The sequence below is a fragment of the Salvia hispanica genome, chromosome 4, assembly GCF_029641045.1.
Source record: "Salvia hispanica isolate PSC_SH4W2 chromosome 4, Shi_PSC_v1, whole genome shotgun sequence".
Lineage (NCBI taxonomy): Eukaryota > Viridiplantae > Streptophyta > Magnoliopsida > Lamiales > Lamiaceae > Salvia > Salvia hispanica.
The window spans coordinates 4,240,833-4,260,468 of NC_142695.1; the positions used below are offsets into that span (position 1 = coordinate 4,240,833).

Genomic DNA, 19,636 nt, shown 5'->3' on the forward strand with positions numbered 1-19,636 from the left:
GTTGCATATGTTTGCTAACAAATGATTAAATGAAAAAAAAAATTGTCTCAATTTTAAAGTTTAGGCTAAAAAAAATGCTACCAACATTTTCGGTCTTTTTGCTAACATACATATGTCGTACGAAATTGATTGATAGTAGTCGAGACAACTTGATAGTCATAAAAGAAAAGAATGAAATAAATAAGGAAGATTCACTTTGGAATGAAATCTGCATTAATCATAGATAATATTTTCGAATTAAAAAATTATGTTCCTCTTTCCTATTTTTTCCTTCTATATTTCCTACTTTATCCTTTGTCTCTTATTTTATGGGCGAATATATGAGAGGATATTGGTAGCAAACATAGTCCACTTACAACTTTTTGCAACTAAATAGATGCTTACACGTAGGGATATCAACATAGCCTGCAACCCGTGAGCCGGCCCGAATAGCCCGCCAAATTTACAGGGTTAAGGCTAAAAATTTATAGCCCGATAAAATTACAGCTCGATTAGACCGCACCCGATTAACCCGCAACCCGTTAGGGCCAGACCCGAAAACCCGATGAGCTGGCCCGGAAACCCGATAAAATTTCTATCGTTCTATTTGTTTGACTCTAATTCGACACTTCACTGGTTATTTTATAATATAGATTACTAAAAATATAACTTTCAATTTTATATATTAAATATATAAATTATATATTAAATTTTTATTAACATAGTAATAGATATATAAATTACAAACTTCAAATTCACTAAAATATATGGAGTATTTAAATTTCTAAAATATGCTTTAAAATTTCTTGATGTTTATATTTTATTTTGCATAAATCTCAAATATTAGTATTTGATCATGTTTATGTTTGAGTTTAAGCATATATGTCACGACCGCACTTTACTAAGGAGAGCAAACACGGTTTATCGTGACTAGGGGAGGATTAAAGAAGCGGGGAAGAAAGGGAAATCTCGACAAAACTGGAATGAACGAAATTAAATTAGAATAACTAGCAAAATGTATCAGAGTGCGTAATACAAAAGAACATAAGTTCGTTATTTACATTGCAGCGGAAGAGTCAAGAGAGAATGACACCGTGTATGGAGACACGATGCATCCAAGCATTTATCAAACTGAAACACATTCGCCATCTCTGCTCAACATCGCCCCTTGTCGTCACCGCTTAACTAGCATATTTAGAAATATATGCAGGGCTGAGTACAAAAGTACTCAGTGAACACATTGCCGAAAAATACAAATATATATATTTGAAATTATTGTCAAGCCATTATCACCGTAACACTCAGGGGTTTTATTAAAAAGACCTGAGCTTACTAAAAATTATTTTTCGACTGCAGTCCATTTTCTTTCTGTATTTTGCCATATCTGATCATCTTGTGCCGTAGAGATGGTGTTCTCTCACGGTCACATCAACATTCTTGTGCCGTAGAGATGGTGTTCTCTCACGGTCACATCAACATTCTTGTGCCGTAGAGATGGTGTTCTCTCACGGTCACATCAACATTTTGTGCCGGGAAGGTGGCCACCTTCCTCGGTCACCAGACCTGCCCTCTGGCCATAGGTCTCCTGTGCACACTAGTCCGAGTAGGGACACCACCCTCACTTGGACCCGAATTCGATTCACATATCATCATTCATAACTCACTTGGCATCACGCCAAAACAGATAGGCATCATACACAAAACATTTATGGCAAGACAATATCAAATCACGAACATGTGTTCGAGTTTTCACAAAATATAATTTGTATTTTTTTAGTATAAGAAAGCTCACCTCAGTCGTTTAGTTTCCTTAACTTGAAATTCTCGTTCTGACTCTAACTTGCAAAGATAACCTTTTTGGAAACAACAAAATTATAATATAGTATACTAATCAGACTTCAAGAAATTCTTAAACTTTAATAGGAATGCATGCCTCAATTAATTATCTTTTATGGTGTTTCACTTATCCTTAAGAAATTTCTAAAACTCATATATTAATTGATGTTTCTTCTTCTATTATTTTCGGGCTTTGACTAAATTGATACTCCGTATATTGCTACAAATTTTTACGCAAAACTATAACAATTCGAATCGCAACTAATTATTTTATCTTTCTTAATCATTTTATTCTTCAGTCCAAAATCCCTTAGAAAAAGATTCCATTCGGCCCAACAATTCTTCTTGCTCTTTGATAAATTTAGGTCCAGTAATTAATTATACTAGCCTATTGCCTATTCCATAGGACTAGCCCACAATAGAAATTGACCCAAACTCAAATTTAATTAATGGCCCAGCAACTAATTAGGAAAACAGTGGCCAAATTCTGAGATTAATTCAACACATATACTCTCTCCCACTTATCGTATCCTCTCTCTCAATCACTATTCATCCTCATCCTCCCCAATTGCTAAAACTAGGGAAATCCCTTCCCCATCTCGGAATTTCCGTCGACCAGCCGCCACCGTCGCGCCGCTGCCGCCTCCGGCGGCTTCCCCTTCTCCCTTCTCTCTTTCTCTTCTCTCCCTTCCCTTTTTCTCTCTCGGCCCTACTCCACCGCCGCAGCTGCAGTGAGCGCGGCGGTTCGCCGTCGCGGCCCTCCACCTCTCTCCCTCGGGATCACCGATCACCGCTGCTACGCACCGCCACAGCCCCTTCTTTCTCCCGATCTGCCGCCGCCGCTGCTGTGCATGCACAGGCAGCGGCTTCGCCGCTTCTTCTCCGCGCCTCGCGCTGCCAGAGCAGCTCCCCGAAGCCACCACAGTCGCCGCCTCCTCGCCGAACTCCCGAAAGGTAAGGAATGCCCAATTTTATCATTTCCCCGTTTTGTTTTATTTCTAAAGATTAAATCTTGAATTCAAAGTTTGGTGTTTTTAACTTGTAGATTTGTAAAGGTCTTGAAATCCTTGCATCGGTGACATATCGGGGTTGTGGGGTTGTCCTCGTGTCGATGGGGTGCCTAAGTCCATTCGCCGGAATCCGGCAGATTTATCTCCTCAAGATAAGTTTTCCAATTGGCTTAGTCATTAAAGTGTCTACTTACTTCTGCTACTTCATGAATTTGGTGATTTTGGAGCATTTTTCTTACTGTTATGGATGGCTTAGTGGTGGAAGATGATGTTAAACTTGCTGTGTATTTGTTGATGTTACTTGGGCAGATTCTACTATCAATTTATATATGCATATGCTTGTAAATATATGAAAGAAAGAAAGGTTTGGGGGTTTACCTTTTTAGATGGGAGCAAACTCAGCAAAGTGTTGTTGGATTGGGTACTTTGATCCTACAACTATCTGCAATACTCTCCTCCTCTTACTCCTCTATTCTATGTGAGTGTGAAGAGAATGTTTGATGGTGATGGCTGCTTGAAAGTGCAAAGAGCTGGGTTTATATACTTGTTGCAAGTTCTGTCAAAGAGAAGAAAGGTTTATCTTGGGGAGGTTGGATGAATGTCAGAGATATTTTGTTCATTTTGGTGATCCTATGGCCAATATGAGTTTTGAGATTTGAGGGACTATCTGAGACGTTAATTATTCTTTGTTGAAATCTGCTCAAAGATTTGGTCTGATGTGGAGATAAATCTCCTCTGTTACTCATATTTTTATTGTTATCTTAGTTTGATTGTCCTACAATTTACTACTCCCTCCGTCCCATAAAAGTTGTTACAAAACTTTTGGGCACGGAGATTAAGAATTTATATTAAATAAATAGGAGAGATGCAAAAAGTAGGAAAGATAAGAGAGAGTAAAGTAAATAATGGAATAAAGTAAGAGTGATTAGATGTTTTGTCTTTTCTTAAAAAAAGGAAATGACTCAACTTTGTTGGGACGGACTAAAGAGGAATACGACTCAACTTTTATGGGACGGAGGGAGTACAATAGTTTATTGCATATATATATATCTATTATTTTCTCTAATTACCTTTTTTTTATGCAGGAGAATTAGTTTGGAGAACATTGGCTATTTCCATGATGTAGTTGAACGGCTGGCTGGAACTTGCACGTCTCTCTCTAAATGTAATAGATAGGATTTCTCTAAATGTAATAGATAGGATTTTGATAAATATGTATAATAGTAGCCGGACATTATACATTTTTGTTTGGATCTGATCTCTTAGCAGTACTTGAAATGTTCGTTCGAGAACAAATCAACTATTATTTATTATTCCAAGATCGATTATTATAAACGTAAAAGGGCAGGTCTCGAATACTACAACAATCACTTATTAATTATTCTTAGGCTAATAATAATAATAAGGTTCGAAAATTCGGGATGTTACAATATATCTCAAATTTATCATAATTAAATATTTTACATTTTATAAATATGATTAAATTTCACCATTATTTATTGGATTGATCACATATTAATTTTATCGGTAGCAACCCGATTAGCCCGTTGGGCTAGCCCGAAACCCGAGTTTTTAGGGTTAGGGTTGAACTTTTATAACCCAAAAAAATCACAACCCGATTAGCCCACATCCGATTGACTCGCAACCCGAATAGAGTTGGCCTGAAATCTGGTGGGCTGGCCCGATTGACATACCTACTTACAGGTTCTAAAACTCAAATTTCTAACCTAGTAACCAATATAATTGCAGAATCTCTATATACTCCATTATTATTGCATGTTATAGTTCTTGAATTGTTGATGTAATCAATTATACACTATAAATTATGCATAGATTATGTTAATTTTACTTTATTAAATTTAAGTTATAATTTTTATAGATCAAAGTATAAATATCTAACATAAAATCAAAATTAATAGTTGCTCATCTCTAACTACTAAGAAGTGGAGCATACGCATTAGTTAATCTACAGTATATATAACTCCTTAACAATCTTTATTGTGCAATTAATCTAGAATATATACGCAATTTCTAAATTTGTTTGGGCCCAAATTTATTTCTAGGGTTAGGTTCACACTATATATAACTACTTAAAGCCATCTCCACTCTTTTTTTGGGGGGAAAACTCATTCTTTTTTTGGAGAGAAAACTCCCTCTTTTTTTAGGAGAGAAATCTTTGTTACATAGAAGTTGCTTATTTTTTGGGGGAAAATCTTGTTATGTATAATTGGGTTTGTCTCTATATTCCAAAGTTATGTGATGTCTGTTTGAATGACAGTTTTATCATCTATAAAGTAGTGTTACTCACTATTCACCAATAATTTTAATGCATGAAAGTACTTTTGTCAAATTATAATTATTTTATCTCCTGATAATAACAATCCTACATTATTTTTAAAAAAATATAAAAAATTAAATAAAATGAAAAGGTTGTAATGATATGTGCCAGATAGCTTCCTCTCATTTCCTTCCTGAACCAAAATTTCAATTCAGGTGAGAAGTCTCTTAAAATTCTCACAAAAACTCTAGATTACTACACCATAGAGTGAATATCTTTACTGTTTGGTTAATAATTGAAGCAATAAAATCAGCGTTTTAACTACTGGGTCGATATAATTTATACTCCCCCGTCCCTGATAATTTGTCCCAGTATTTCATTTTGGTCCGTCCCACATAATTTGTTCCACTTCACTTTTACTATTTTTGGCAGTGGATCTCATATTCCACTAACTCATTCTTACTCACATTTTATTATAAAACTAATACTTTAAAATAGGACTCACATCCCACCAACTTTTTCAACTCACTTTTAATTCTTTCTTAAAATCCGTGCCCGGTCAAAATAGGACGAATTATCCGGGACGGAGGGAGTAGTAGATTGTGTCGGAAAGCTAAATATTAGGCTGATAGCTCACCTTTTTTAATATTCATGTTGGTAGTAGAGAATAGAATACTAATCACGCACAATGAATAATCTAGATATATGTTCCGTAAACTATACATTATATTCCAGGATCGTTTTTAATATTTTAACATATGATAGGAAGAAATTTTATTAAAGTGGGTGCCAAAATGGGATAGCCAAAAATTGTGGCTTTATAATAATAATAATAAAGTATTAATAATGTATAATATTTTAAAAATTATTAAAACTTGTTAAAAATAATAATTAGTTCTATTTTTTTAAGAGTTTTCATATCTAAAAATATTGCTCCGTGTAAAATTGTTGAAGTAAAGTCATGGGTTCCAATAATCTAAATATATTTTTATTCATATTTAAATATTTTTAAATAATAATTTCTTGGTTATTATCAATAATTTAAATAAAGTAAAATTAGAATGGAATGGTCATTAAAAAAATGAAAATTATGAATAAGCATTAGAATGGAGTCGCCATGAAACAACAATAACAATCAAACCAATTTATTTGTTCAATTAAATCAGTCATTAACTCTTTAAGTGAGATAGATCGATTTGAAAAAAATGAAGAACAGCGGTTGTCTTCCTCGTCTCAAAAAAAAAAAAAAAAGTAATGTACACTAAAAAGTAATTTTACTCCAATCATTTATTCCAAATTCAAATCCAAAAGAATATTCCATATTTATATACTTTTTATATCTTTTCAATTATACCTACATATTTATTTAAATTACATATGAGTCTCACAATATTTTTATCAATAATTTATGTAAATTAAATAATTATACAAAATTTTCTTATTAATATATTTATGTGTTAATTATAATTTATATTAATTAGATCTATTTTTAGCCTTTTTGCTATTAAAACACAACAAGCACATCAAAATTATGCATTAAGGAACATAATTTACATCATTACATGATGCAATTAAAATTGGCAAAAGTCATGCAACTTCCATATTTATAAAATCGCCAAACTTAATTATTTATTTGTCTCTAACAAAGCAAGAGATAAACTAAAAAAAGAAACATACTCCCCCGTCCCACTTAAGATGACGCGTTTTTCTTTTTAGTTTGTTCCAATTAAGATGACACATTTCCTTTTTTGAAAACTTTCTCTCTCCAATTAATATATGTAACCATTTTCTCTCGTTCCTATTAAAATATTCATCTTTCTTTCTCCCTATTTTAATACTTACACACACCTTTTCTATCTTCAATTAAACACTTAAACCAATAACTTCTAAAATCTCGTGTCAGCCAAGAAATGTGTCACCTTAGCCGGGACAGAGGGAGTAGATGTTGTTGGGTCTCGATGGCGCACACCCGAACTCCCCATTAGTATGATATTGTTCGCTTTGAGCAAAGCCCTCACGGTTTTGCAGCGGTTATGAATCTTCCAAGCGATCAGAGACGTTCTTCACAATAGTCTGCCGAGAGAATGCAAAGATATTAAACGTTCTTCTGGCGTCTGGGGACCATAACCCTAGCTTATATTTATATAAAATATAAGCCCCTTTATTTTCTATTCGGTCCCTCATCAAATAGAAAATCATATACGGTATCTACGCTTATTTCCATAAAAAATACTCTCTCCGTCTCATAGAAATTGGCCGTATTTCCTTTTTCGTCCGTACCATACAAATAGTCGCATATCCATTTATGATAACCTTTTTCTCCTTCTTTTTTACTTTTTTATTTATGGGCCCACCATCCGCTACACAACTTCAACTACTTTTTCTCCTTGTCTCTTACTTTACCAAATTACGCATTAAAACTCGTGCCAACTCTAAAGGGCCAATTTCTATGGGATGGAGGGAGTAATACACTTTTAGCCCAAAACATAATCTTTATTGGGTCACTTTAATTGGGATCTAAAGGATAGTCATACACGTTAAATTGGATCACTTCAGCGGCGGAGCGCGGGGGCTTGCCGGCGCCGGATCCTACTACCTCGCCGTGACCGCCCCACCCCGCCCAGAAAGTTTGAGTCTGGTTTCTGGAAAGAAATCGTGGAAGAAGACATGGCACTTGGCAGGGATATGAATGGAGTTTTAAATTGTAAGCTAGGGAAAAGGCTATAAAACTGACACCTATAAAATGTGAGTGAACTACAAAAATGGTCCCCGGACTATGGGTTTATCTCGCCCATAGTCCCTGGACTTTAAAAATATCGCCAGTAGTCCCTGGACTAAGGGTTTATCTCGAAATTGGTCCTTTTGGCTTTTTTTTGTAAGAAAATACCCTTTGATATTATTTTGGGGTGTTTGGGCAATTTGGTCCTTTTACACTTTTAACATTTTAAATCTGATATTATTTTAGTTATGTACTAACTTTGATATTATTTCAAAATTATCATTCTTCTTCCATTTTGTTATCCTTCACTGAATTTGTTTTTTTTTTCAATATTAGATTGAATTTTATAAAATTAAATTTAATATTTAGATTTTTAAATATCAATAAATTTTTTTAATGGAAAACTATTAATTCATGGACACTATAAATATTGATTAAAACTATTAATTTTTGTTATTTAATATAATATTCAATTGAATTGAAGAAGTACATAAAAATAATATTAATCATGATGAAAAAATAAGAGTTATTCTATTTAGCCTCCGTTCGGTTGTTATAATTGCTTGTGATTAAATATTATGAAGTTGACTAAAAATTTGATCATACTTAAAATTTTATATATAGGAGTATTTTTGTTGAAATTTTCTAGTAAATTTTGATTGTTTTCAAATTAATAAACGAAAATATACTCCCTCTGTCCCACCAAAAATGAAACGTTTTCCTTTTTGGGTTGTCCCATTAAAAATGAAACGTTTCTTAAAATAGAAAGAACTTTATCTCTACTTTTCCTTCTCTCTTACTTTACTCTCTCCTCTTTAACTCACAAAATAACACTACATAAAATCTTGTGCCGAAAAGCAAATATTTCATATTTATTGGGACGAAGGGAGTATTAGTTTTACATTAGATGCATATTTATTTCAGAATAAATTGTGTTATATAATCTATTTATGATTAAAGCTACTCCCTCCGTCCCACGTTACTTGAGTCACTTCGTTTTTGCACTCGCTTTGAAAAAATAATAATAAATAATTAAAATTAGGAGAAAATAAAGTAAAAAAAAATAATATAGTTAAGACTCTTCTCTACATTATTCTCTCTCTTACTTTTTTTTCTCTCCATTTTAACTATTTATTATTATTTTTCCAAAACGAGTGCAATAAAGAAATGACTCAAGTAACGTGGGACAAAGGGAGTATTAAATATTGATTAAAACTAAGACGTTGTCATACCTTATTGATTACATAGTACTATACACTATCAAATATTGATTAAAACTATTAATTTTTGCTATTTAATAATTTTTATAATTAAAAAAATTTATTGATATTTAAAAATTAAAATTTAAAATTTTGTAAAATTAAATGTAATATTGAAATAGAAAAAAAACAAATTCAGTGAAGGATAACAAAATGGAAGAAGAATGATAATTTTGAAATAATATCAAAGTTAATACATAACTAAAATAATATCAGATTTAAAATGTTAAAAGTGTAAAAAGACCAAATTGTCCAAATCCCTCAAAATAATATCAAAGGATATTTTCGTACCAAAAAAAGCCAAAAGGACCAATTTCAAGATAAATCCTTAGTCCAGGGACTACTGGCGATATTTTTAAAGTCCAGGGACTATGGGCAAGATAAACCCATAGTACAAGGACCATTTTTGTAGTTCACTCATAAAATCATCATCCTTTCTAGAGCCTAGCACGTTTTTCTATGTTTGTAAGCTATTTACTTCTAATAAATTTATAGAAATATGTTTGAACCCGAATATAAAAAAAAGAAGGGTGATCTCAAACAATTAAACAAAGAGTGCAACAAATTGAAAAATTAGTCTAATTTACAAAATGTTGATCAAATTTGACAACTTAATGCTTAGAATTCATATAATAAGTAACACTGAAATCAAGAAATTTGTTAGAGCATCCTCATCCGTGCTCTTAGCTAAAAGCACGGAAGTGAGCCCGGACCCACTTTTACTGCTTGTCCTTAGCTAAGAGCACAACACCCACATTCGTGCTCTTAGCTAAGGACAAGCTCAAGGGTCCCACCATTCTATTATTCAATTTAAATAAAAACTTTTCCACAATATTAAAATGCATTCAAATATCCGAAATACTATTACAAATTACAAAATAATTAAAAATTACATAATTAAAATCCTAAAAATTAAAAATTACACTACTCGTTGGCGAATTTTGCCCAAATGTGATTGATTACATCTTTTTGTAGCTCAGTGTGGGCTCTTGTATCGCTCATTGTGTGTCTTATTTCCATCCTCTCGTTCACCGTCGTATGCACACCTCGACGTGGGGGAGACCTCGCGGTTGAGCTTCCGGCTTCATCCTCGTCGTAAAAGTTACCCGTCATCGGTCCTTCGTCAGTTATAATCATGTTGTGCAAGATAATGCACGTGTACATGATGTCGGTGATATTCTTAACGTACCAAAGTCGAGAAGGGGACTTCACAATGTTGAATCGGCCTTGAAGGACACCAAAAGCTCTTTCGACGTCTTTCCGAGTAGACTCTTGACGCTGCGCAAAAAGAATCCGTCTCGGCTCTTGTGGATTGCTGAACGACTTCACGAAAGTCGACCACCTTGGGTAGATACCATCGGCGAGATAGTAACCCATGTGGTATGCATTTCCGTTGACGGTGAAGTCGTTCGCCGGTGCTACACCATTCAAAACATCATCGAAGAGTGGTGAAGAATATAGCACGTTCAAGTCGTTGTTGGATCCGGCAACACCGAAATATGCATGCCAAATCCATAGGCGGTAGTCGGCGACTGCTTCAAGGATAAGCGTCGGGCCGGCACCTTTGTGGCCGCTTAAGTGTTGCCCCCTCCAAGCAGTCAGGCAATTCTTCCACTTCCAATGCATGCAGTCAATGCTGCCTAGCATACCGGGAAAACCGTGGACTGTTTCGTGAAGACGAAACAACCGTTGACAATCGTCGGTGGTGGGTGTCCGAAAGAATTCCTCGCCGAAAGCAGAACGAACGCCGTCGCAAAAACTCTTGAGGCATAGGATTCCAGTTGACTCACCAACATGCGAATACTCGTCGAAGAGGTCAGCCGTTTGCCCAGTAGCAAGTTGTCGGATGGCACAAGTAAACTTTTGCAATGCCGTGAGACTTTGCCGACCGGTTGCGTCTGCACCTTCTTGAAAGTATTCAACGCGGGTGGACAATGTGTTGACAATACGCATAAAAAACTGTTTTGACATGCGAAAACGGCGCCGAAAGTAATCTTCTGGATACCGCGGCTGGTCGGAAAAATAGTCGGCAACGAGTCTTTCATGGGCTCCCTCTCGATCACGAGGGATGTAGCGACGTTTTGCTCTAGTTGGTTGAGGAGGAGGGGCGGGGATATTGGCAGCGACATAGGCTTCATAGGCGGCACGATATTGTTCATATATTCTTGTTCTTCGCGCTCCGCTTCCGCAATGAGATTAGTGAAATCCATTTTTGAATTTTTTAGAGAGAGTTAGGGTGAGAGAGGAAGATGTAGATGATTTAGTATGAAAAAGTATGAATGAGAGATAATTTGATGTGAAAAGTGGATGATGAATGTGTGTATTTATAGATGATTTTGGGATAAAAAAAAATTTCACAAAAATCCAAAAAAAAACGTCTATAAACGGCTCTATTTTTTTGGGAATCCAAAAATATATTTTTTTTATTTTTTGGTATTATTTTGAATTAATTATGAATTTAAAAAAAAAATCGAATTTGCCAACGGCATAGCCGTTGGCCAATAAAAAGACGCCACGTATGACTGCTCAGCGGCACGGACGTGCTCTTAGCTAAGAGCAGCACTGTGCCGCTGTCACGGATGGACGAGCTCCAGCGGCGGACGGACGAGCTCTGTCCAGCGGCACGGACGGACAAGGCGACGGACGAGCACCGCTGCGGATACTCTTAGTTTGGAACATGTATTTGCTTGTATTTATCAATCTAATGTGTTAAAATATATAATTAAATTTGTCTAAATATGCCCTTTTTAAATTAATGAGATGTTCAATAGTTTAGAGACGGTAAAATTTAATTAAATATTTGCTAATTTCCAGTTAAATCTAGTATTTTTAATATTTAGTCGAGGCTCAATACTATATTTATATAGGGAAATGTTAAGATGACAAAGCTAATTTGGGTGACACTGTACCACCAATTGGCTGTTGCCATTGGATATAAAAATCGGACTGCTCTAAGCCTGCCACATGGCAAGCGAAATTATATAAAAAAAAGAAAAAAAATTGAGAAAGGGTATTTTCGAAACTCACGTTTCAGGGGTTATTCACCATCCTTCAATCACGTTATTTTCATTATTTTCTCTCTCGCAAATCTCTTCAGAGATATATAAAATCCATTCAACCTACAAATCCCAAAGAAACTCACCCCCACTCACCGCAAAAGCCAACAACAATCTTCAATTGCCTCCTACAACCTTCCGGCGAAACCAATTCATTTTTGGTGTAATATGTTTTTTGAATATCAGATTGCTTGGTTATATATTACGCATTGCTTTTCTCTGTACTTATAATTGCAGATCTGTGTTAAAATTGCATTTGTGAAGACGAAGTTCGGGCAGCAGTTCGGCCAACCATTTGGCGTAGCTGAGAAAGAAGGCTGCGAAGTTGCTAACTAAACCATTGTGTAGATGCGCAAAATATCGAGAACTGGGTCACCATGATGCTAGGAATTGCGGCCTGAAAAGGGGAAAAAACATAGACATTATTTAGCTAGGAGTAATACTCTGTTGTTTTCCTTGTTTATAACGGTGTTCGGTTCTGATTGTTCTAGTTGCATTTGTTAGAACTGTTTTGGGTTTGTTGAACTGCTTATTGCATTCCCAAATCTGCAAAGTTATTCATCGTATATTGCATTATATTCATGTAGTGTTTCTCCGTTTCGTTTTACAGTAGAACAACTTTGTTATGCTTAAATGTATTTTTGTTTCGGGCGAGCATAGTTTGATTAACAGATTGCTTATTAATAGCGATGACATTGCTTGTCAGTGATAACAAGTTTGCTTATTATGTATTATAAACCATTCCCTAAAGCACTCAATTTCACTGTCGTATGATAATAGGTAGTTTGCTTGTCATGTTGGTTATTTCTTCTTTACCGAGAAAGGTCTGCACTCTATTTCATTTTAGTAATAGCTGCGTTAAAAATGCATCACCCTCTGCTATTAAACATCATAGTATGAAACAAATCAAAAACCATCACGAACGAAGAGTTAGTTAAACCAAAAAATCATCAAACTATCCATCTATATTCAAACAAAACAAATTATCGATTAACTCATGAGGTTCATATCCATCGGAATGACGCTCGGATCCTCTGTGAGGTTCAACAGATTGACTTCTTTGGTCCTCCTCTTCCTCAGGCTCTTTGGGTGCCTTCCTTTTTCTAACCATTGTAAAAGTGAGTACTGCATTGCACGACTAAAACAATTAGACTATTGAATACAGAATCATGAAAAATTTGAAACTAAACAAGAAACAATTATAGGCAACCACCATTATAAAGCAATTGTACATAATAAAACAAGCAATTATGATAAAATAGTGGAACAAAAGCAATAACCAAGCAATAATAATGATAAAATGCAAAGGCATAGTAAAACAAACAGTATCTTCGCGACTATACATGATGCACTTTCAAATGAATAAGAAAGATTGACATCCGCGAGCAAGCACACAAATTGTTCAACATAAGCAATTATCACTCAGTCAAGCAATTCATTTCAGTTTTTGGAATTTGATTCTAAGCAACCAATTTGTATTATGTGGACAATCAACTAATCAAACGCAATGAAGCAAGTCACTACTATTTTTTTACCTAAGTGTAGATAAAGCAATCTATAATGTTTAATAAAGCAATTCACCACAGCCTCGTCAAGAATTAACGCATAAGCTTAATCAAACTTAGTGAAGCAATTCAATACTATTTCTTGCTTAAGTGCAGATAAAGCAATCCATAATGTTTAATCAAGCAATTCACCACAAGCTCATCAAGCAATTAAAGCATAAGCTGAATCAAAAAATTGCATACAGTGAAATACCAAATTGAAAAAATGCATACACATCAATTATCAAATCATTAGAAAGATAACCATTCATAAAATTGCATACACATAAATTAATTTCATAAAATAATTAAAATAAAAAAGGTTTTATTTTAGAACAAGCATAATTAACTTCGGAACAAGCAAGTAGTCAGTCAATAATAAGCAAACACAAAAAAGTAGATGACAACCAAGCAAAGAATAAAACAGAACCAAGCAAATCTCACCGAACTACACATTATTCCGTGTGTAGCACAACAAGCAAGCATTATAGTACAACAAAGCATTTAACAAGGCTTAATAACACGTTGTTAATATGTATGAATCCCATCGGGATCCCGTTACTAAAAAGTGTACTGGATCTTTTTCTAACAAGCAACCAACACAATTAAAACAAGCAATTCTAATGCTCAACAAAACGTAAGCAATCAGTCTGATATGGAATGGAACAAATTGGGGAACAATAGAAACAAGATCCAATCAACATAAACAATAAGCGTATTGAATTTAGCAGGGATGTTGGTGATAATCAGTCCGAAAAAAAGAAAGCAATAGCACGATAATCACTATGCATTAGAACCTAAGTAATCACTAAGAGCAACGAAAATCGAACCAATCGAGCCGTCGCAGGGAGTGGAGGCAAACTTCCCGTTAATAAAAGCTTTCAAGTGCGGAATTGGAGAAATCGCTACTGGAGCAATCACAGGCAGTAACGATGAGCAGCAGAAATCGATGATGGGGAGGTTTGGAGAGAGATAGGTCAATTGGGGAGAGAGAATGAATTCAGTTTTGAAGTAGTGGGAGGGAGTTATTGATGATTGGAAGAGAACATGAATCAGTGCCCTAATTCACTGGGATTTTCCATTCCGTATCGGTTTTAATTTCAGGAAAAAGACATAATTATCCTTGTAAGCAACAAATTGTGAACACCCAAGCAATCCGTACTCTATTTCTACAATTCAATCTCAGTCATCTATATAGAAGATCTAATGGTTATAAATGGTGTTACATTGTCACTTTAATTAAGGTGTCACCATAGTGTGCCCCTATTTATATATGTTCAATTAAAATTGCACATTTAAAAAGTTATGATAGTGAATTCAAATTTGTAGATTACTCCCTCCGTCCCTTATATTTTTACCCACTTTGACCCGACACGTGTTTTAATAAATTTAATGGAAAGTGAGTTGAAAAAGTTGGTGGGATGTGGGTCCTACTTTTAAAGTATTAGTTTTATAATAAAATGTGAGTAGGAATGAGTTAGTGGAATATGAGACCCACTACCAAAAATGGTAAAAGTGAAGTGTGTAAAATTATGTGGGACGGCCCAAAATAGAATACTGGGTAAAATTATGGGGGACGGAGGGAGTACAATTTAATATATTGATTTTGAATGTGGTAGTTAGGAATGTGGTTGAGTTTTGTGATATAGAGAATTGGGATATAAACTTGTAAAAATATTATATAAAAGATTAAATTTCACTTGCTCCGTCCCTTAAAAATAGTTTACATTTATCGTTTTGGGATGTCCTTAAAAATAGATCAATTCTATTTAAGGAATTTTTTTTTCTCTCTAATGAGATGAGATCACCTTTTTTTCTTTATCTATCTCTTATTTTACTAATTGTGCATTAAAAATGGTTTTCTTTAAAATGTTATCTATTTTTAAGGGATGGGGGGAGTATTATTTTTACAAAAAATTTCAGCCCCGGCTTACTTAAATTTCTGGTTCGTCACTGGATCACTTCTAACATAATCTTCACAAGCTTTGTTCAACAATCTCTGTCGACTATAGTGGCACTTGTCGGGGGGCATTACTACATTTATGAGGTGCAAATTGTCAACCACTAATTCTGCTGAAATTTCAGCCATAATTTTGTTCTTGCTGTCACGAATCGAGAGGAACAGAGAAGTTATGTGAACATGGAGCTTTAAATGAAAAATTGATTTTTCAAAGACAAATTTTGTTAACGCGGCAAAGACTTGATACTCTTTTGCTTGAAATAGCACAAGTTGGTAAATAAGAATGTGTTGTACTACCAAAACCAAAGAGAAGCAGAAATCGACTTCATGATATACGAACGCTCAGCCCCATCACCCGAACAACAGAATCATCTGGAAAAAGTGCAAGATGCACTTGATTCAACTATGCCGTGGATAGGAACGTATATTGCAGCAGCTTCTGCCATCTGCGCACTTGCAATGGTGGCTGATGTAATCAGTGGCTTCAGAAGGAAAAAGTATTGGCTCCCGTGTAAGTACTTCACTCTCAACGCTTTCTCCCTCACACTTTTAGCAGTAGCCATGAAACTGCCCGTAGATCTAACAACCTTGGGACTCACCCCCTTTGATAAACTCGCAAAGACGTGCAGCCTTCTTCTGATGTCAACTGCTATGAATAATTTCATGACATCATTGGGAGCCATGGAGAATAATGAGATTGTACTAAACATGGCAGCTTTAGGCATTCTAGTCGTCACTATTGCTGGAAATGTATGCATTCATCTTGTTCAGTTGCGTAACTTTGAAGATGTGCTTATTCAGTTCGTGTTCCAACAAGTTGCATCAGCTTTCAACATGCTCCTCTTTCTTGTGATGTTATGTTGTATGTCGTTGATGATTCCGGGAGCTAAGAGATACATAGGTTTGAAGTATAATGAAATGCACAAATCGATCTCAAATAGACAAGTAGAGTTGGGAAGGTTTAGTAGTGATGAGCTTGAAAATATGGTGAAAGGTTATTGGGTGATGGTTGCAACAAGCAGCCCCCAGTTTGTTCTAGCAAGGTCTGCCATTTCTTCTACTTCTGGACTCTTGTGTCTTTTCACACTTCTAATTTTGGCACATAGTCATTTTATATTAATTCAGTTGATCTCGATCTCTTACGAGGAATTTCAAGGGGAAGATAATTCAAAATATGACTGGTCCATCCCCTTGATTTCAGTCATTCAGTATCTTGGAGTGGTAATGGGAAGTATTGCTCCTCTGATGAGATGGTTCGCTGCTTCGAGGTTCAAGATTTCTGAGATAGAACGGAAGAGTTTTAGAGATGAAGTCAAGGTTGAAAAGTACTGGACTTGGAGGCTGGTAGAGTGGAGAGACAAATCACTTCCTTTTCAACTTCAAAACCGCGTATGCAAGAAGCTGCTTCGTGATGTAGTAAGATTCATTCTGAACTTTTGCATTAAAGTTCAGAGCCTCTTTGTTTTAGCTAGCAAACTGGTTCTATTCCTCTCTGCTAGATTTTTTTGTGCAGTTTTCTTGTGTTTCTGCAAGAAGAATAGACCTATTTTAGTGCAAGGATCCGACTCAAGAGAAGGAGTACAAGTGGATTTTAGGCAATTTGTTCTTCTACTTGAAGGTGAGCCACAGTTGCCTTCTAAAATCCTCAAGAACATCTGCAATGACGCAGATAAGCTGATAAAAGTAGGGCAAAAAAAGCAGCCCAAGAATATGATCCAACTTCTTAACAAATCTTCAAACTTCAATGGTGTGGGACAATTCGACAGCAACCAAATTCCAAGCTTGCATGCTCAAGAACCTCCCAATTGTTGGTCTCTGCCCGTGGTGACTTTGACAGCCATTTCAATTGCTCTTACGAACATTGCATATGAGAAGGCTCTCCAATTATTGGTTTGTATTCGTGAGGGCTTACCCATTGTGAAGCTTATTGAGGAAACTCTGGACAGAAATGGAGAGTTAGAAAGCATCAGAAAAGCAGCAGATGCGGTTTGGGATGAAGTTGAACTAGACAGAAAATGGGATGGCACTGATTTGAAGAGCGCAAGAGTGAGAGGCGCAACACACAAGGAAACGCTTCAAAACCTTTCTAATATTGCAGAAAAGATTGTGACAGAGTGTATGGCTCAATCGATAGATATTCTAATGCAGAACCCTCTAAACTGGCCTGTTAGAGTTATAGCTGCTAACTCAATGTACAGGATTACTCAGACGATCTTGCTAGGAATGGGAGATGGCGAGGACAAAGATGATGGCGAGGACCAAGATGATGACGAGGACCAAGATGATGATGAGCTGTTTGAGAGTATATCCATCACTATCTCGGATATACTAGCAGCATGCCTCACCAATCTAGTGCAAGTCATAACATTGAAGTGTCACAGAAACGGCATAAGAGAAAGGGAAGAAAGTGTGAGGCGAGCAGCAATTCTTCTTGGTGAAAGCAAGGAGATTTTTGAAATTCTGCAGCAGCGTGAGCTTCCGAGTTTGGATGTGGATAAAGCTGCTAAGATTGACGAGTGGAGGGCATCCATGGCACTGGATATAGTATAGTCTCATTTTCATGTTGTGTATCTAATTTCACTTATATGATGTTTCTTATCATGCATGGTTATGACTCTATCTGTTTTGAGATTTCACTTGCAATATAAAAATATGTTCTTATCAAAGGCTGTTATAACTTTCTATATGCTTTTGCTTCTTAACATCATATACATACTATGGAAACTATGGTGAGAACCATTGCGAACCGATGGAAACTAGCAGTTTAATATTGAGAAATATTAAATACTCCCTCTACAGTCCATGATTAAATGTCTCATAGTTAATTAGTTCCAATTGTAAGAACTGTTTGACTTTACGAGGAAATATGCAGATTAAAGTAGTGTAGGTTCTACTTTTATATATTACTTGCACCGTCCCAACTAAGATGACATTACTTTCATCCACAATAGCATAGGACTAGCAATAGCCTAGCAAAAATTCCTCCTGCTGCATCGTCAGCTGATTTAAAGAAGGGTCAGTGAGGAAATGCATGTTATACCATTCTTTCCAAAATTTAAATGGCATTCATATTTTTCTATTATTTCCAAGGGTATTAAGTTAGCGCATATAAACATGCAAATAGTAAATCATACTATGAAAAGAAAATACTCCCTCTGTCTAACAAAAAGATGTCACACTTGTAGGATGTCACGAGATTTTAGGAGGTTTTGTTTTGTATGTTAGATGAAGAGAGAAAATATAATTTTTATATAAAACCCTGCACTTTCAAAATGGCACCGTTGATAGTGTGTAAATGCAGGGGTGTATCCAACTGATTAGGATGAGATTCCCAACCTAGCTGAGTCGTTGGTACAATAACCGGAACCTGGTATCAAACAAATCTCCTTAACCCACTTCTACTGGTTAGTATAATGGATGTAAGGGTCGAATCCCACAAGGATGGACACGTTCGTGTTTTTGGTTAGCTACCACGCTTTTGGGGTTGTGATTTTACCTAGGCGAGAAATAAAGATGGTACTCTACTGACTAGTAGGCGTGAAAATAACAGGCACGTGGTTGTGTTCGTGAAAATAGGGGACATGGTATCTCAGAGGCATGTGAAAAGTAGACAGTTACTAAAAGAGGAAATTTAGACAACAAGACATATCTGGTGGCTGGTTGGCTTTCTGACAGGTCTGGAAGGTACAACTGAAAAGTGGAAGACAAAATCAAAAGTAACTTAAAAAGTAAAAGTGGTTCAAGGCTAAAGTTGATTTTGACGTTTTCTTCTTCATCAAGTATTAACAGATATCATATGAACACAAACTCCATGACTAAACTCAGATTCATAACTTCAAACTCAAGATCCATCAATTAAAATGTTTAACTTAAGATGAACAGCTAAAATTATAAATTGTCTCTGCTGACTAACATGCAAGGTGATGATCACAGCGCATAGCAGAAATTTCATGCACGAAAACTCAGACTGAAACATACTACTCCCTCCGTTCCAT

The 19,636-nt window shown here is 35.5% G+C and overlaps 1 protein-coding gene and 2 long non-coding RNA genes across 5 annotated transcripts; 2 read left to right on the plus strand and 1 right to left on the minus strand.

The window, feature by feature from the left end:
* Window positions 1-963: 963 nt before the first annotated feature.
* LOC148927095 (uncharacterized) lies at window positions 964-4,126 on the minus strand. 2 transcript variants are annotated; one of them, XR_016137817.1, is made up of 3 exons: window positions 3,204-4,105; window positions 1,772-1,832; window positions 964-1,191 (listed from the first exon to the last, which is right to left on the minus strand). It is a non-coding gene; the product is annotated as an uncharacterized LOC148927095 (long non-coding RNA). The 2 variants fall into 2 exon arrangements; XR_016137816.1 differs by lacking the exon at window positions 964-1,191 and having other exon boundaries at window positions 1,220-1,832; window positions 3,204-4,126.
* LOC125196381 (uncharacterized) lies at window positions 1,832-4,081 on the plus strand. Its single transcript, XR_007171886.2, has 2 exons — window positions 1,832-2,769; window positions 2,861-4,081. It is a non-coding gene; the product is annotated as an uncharacterized LOC125196381 (long non-coding RNA).
* An 11,729-nt stretch (window positions 4,127-15,855) lies between the features above and the next one.
* LOC148927096 (uncharacterized) lies at window positions 15,856-18,327 on the plus strand. Of its 2 annotated transcripts, XM_089070178.1 has the most exons (2): window positions 15,856-16,152; window positions 16,843-18,327. In XM_089070178.1, the coding sequence occupies exons 1-2, from the start codon at window positions 15,969-15,971 to the stop codon at window positions 18,189-18,191; spliced, it is 1,533 nt and encodes a 510-aa protein (XP_088926304.1). In that variant the 5' UTR covers window positions 15,856-15,968; the 3' UTR covers window positions 18,192-18,327. The 2 variants fall into 2 exon arrangements, with proteins under 2 accessions (XP_088926304.1, XP_088926303.1); XM_089070177.1 differs by having other exon boundaries at window positions 15,856-18,327.
* Window positions 18,328-19,636: the final 1,309 nt, after the last annotated feature.

Bases quoted from the DNA above. Each gene is read 5' to 3' on its own strand.
- LOC148927096 (XM_089070177.1), top strand. From the start codon at position 15,969: ATGATATACGAACGCTCAGCCCCATCACCCGAACAACAGAATCATCTG.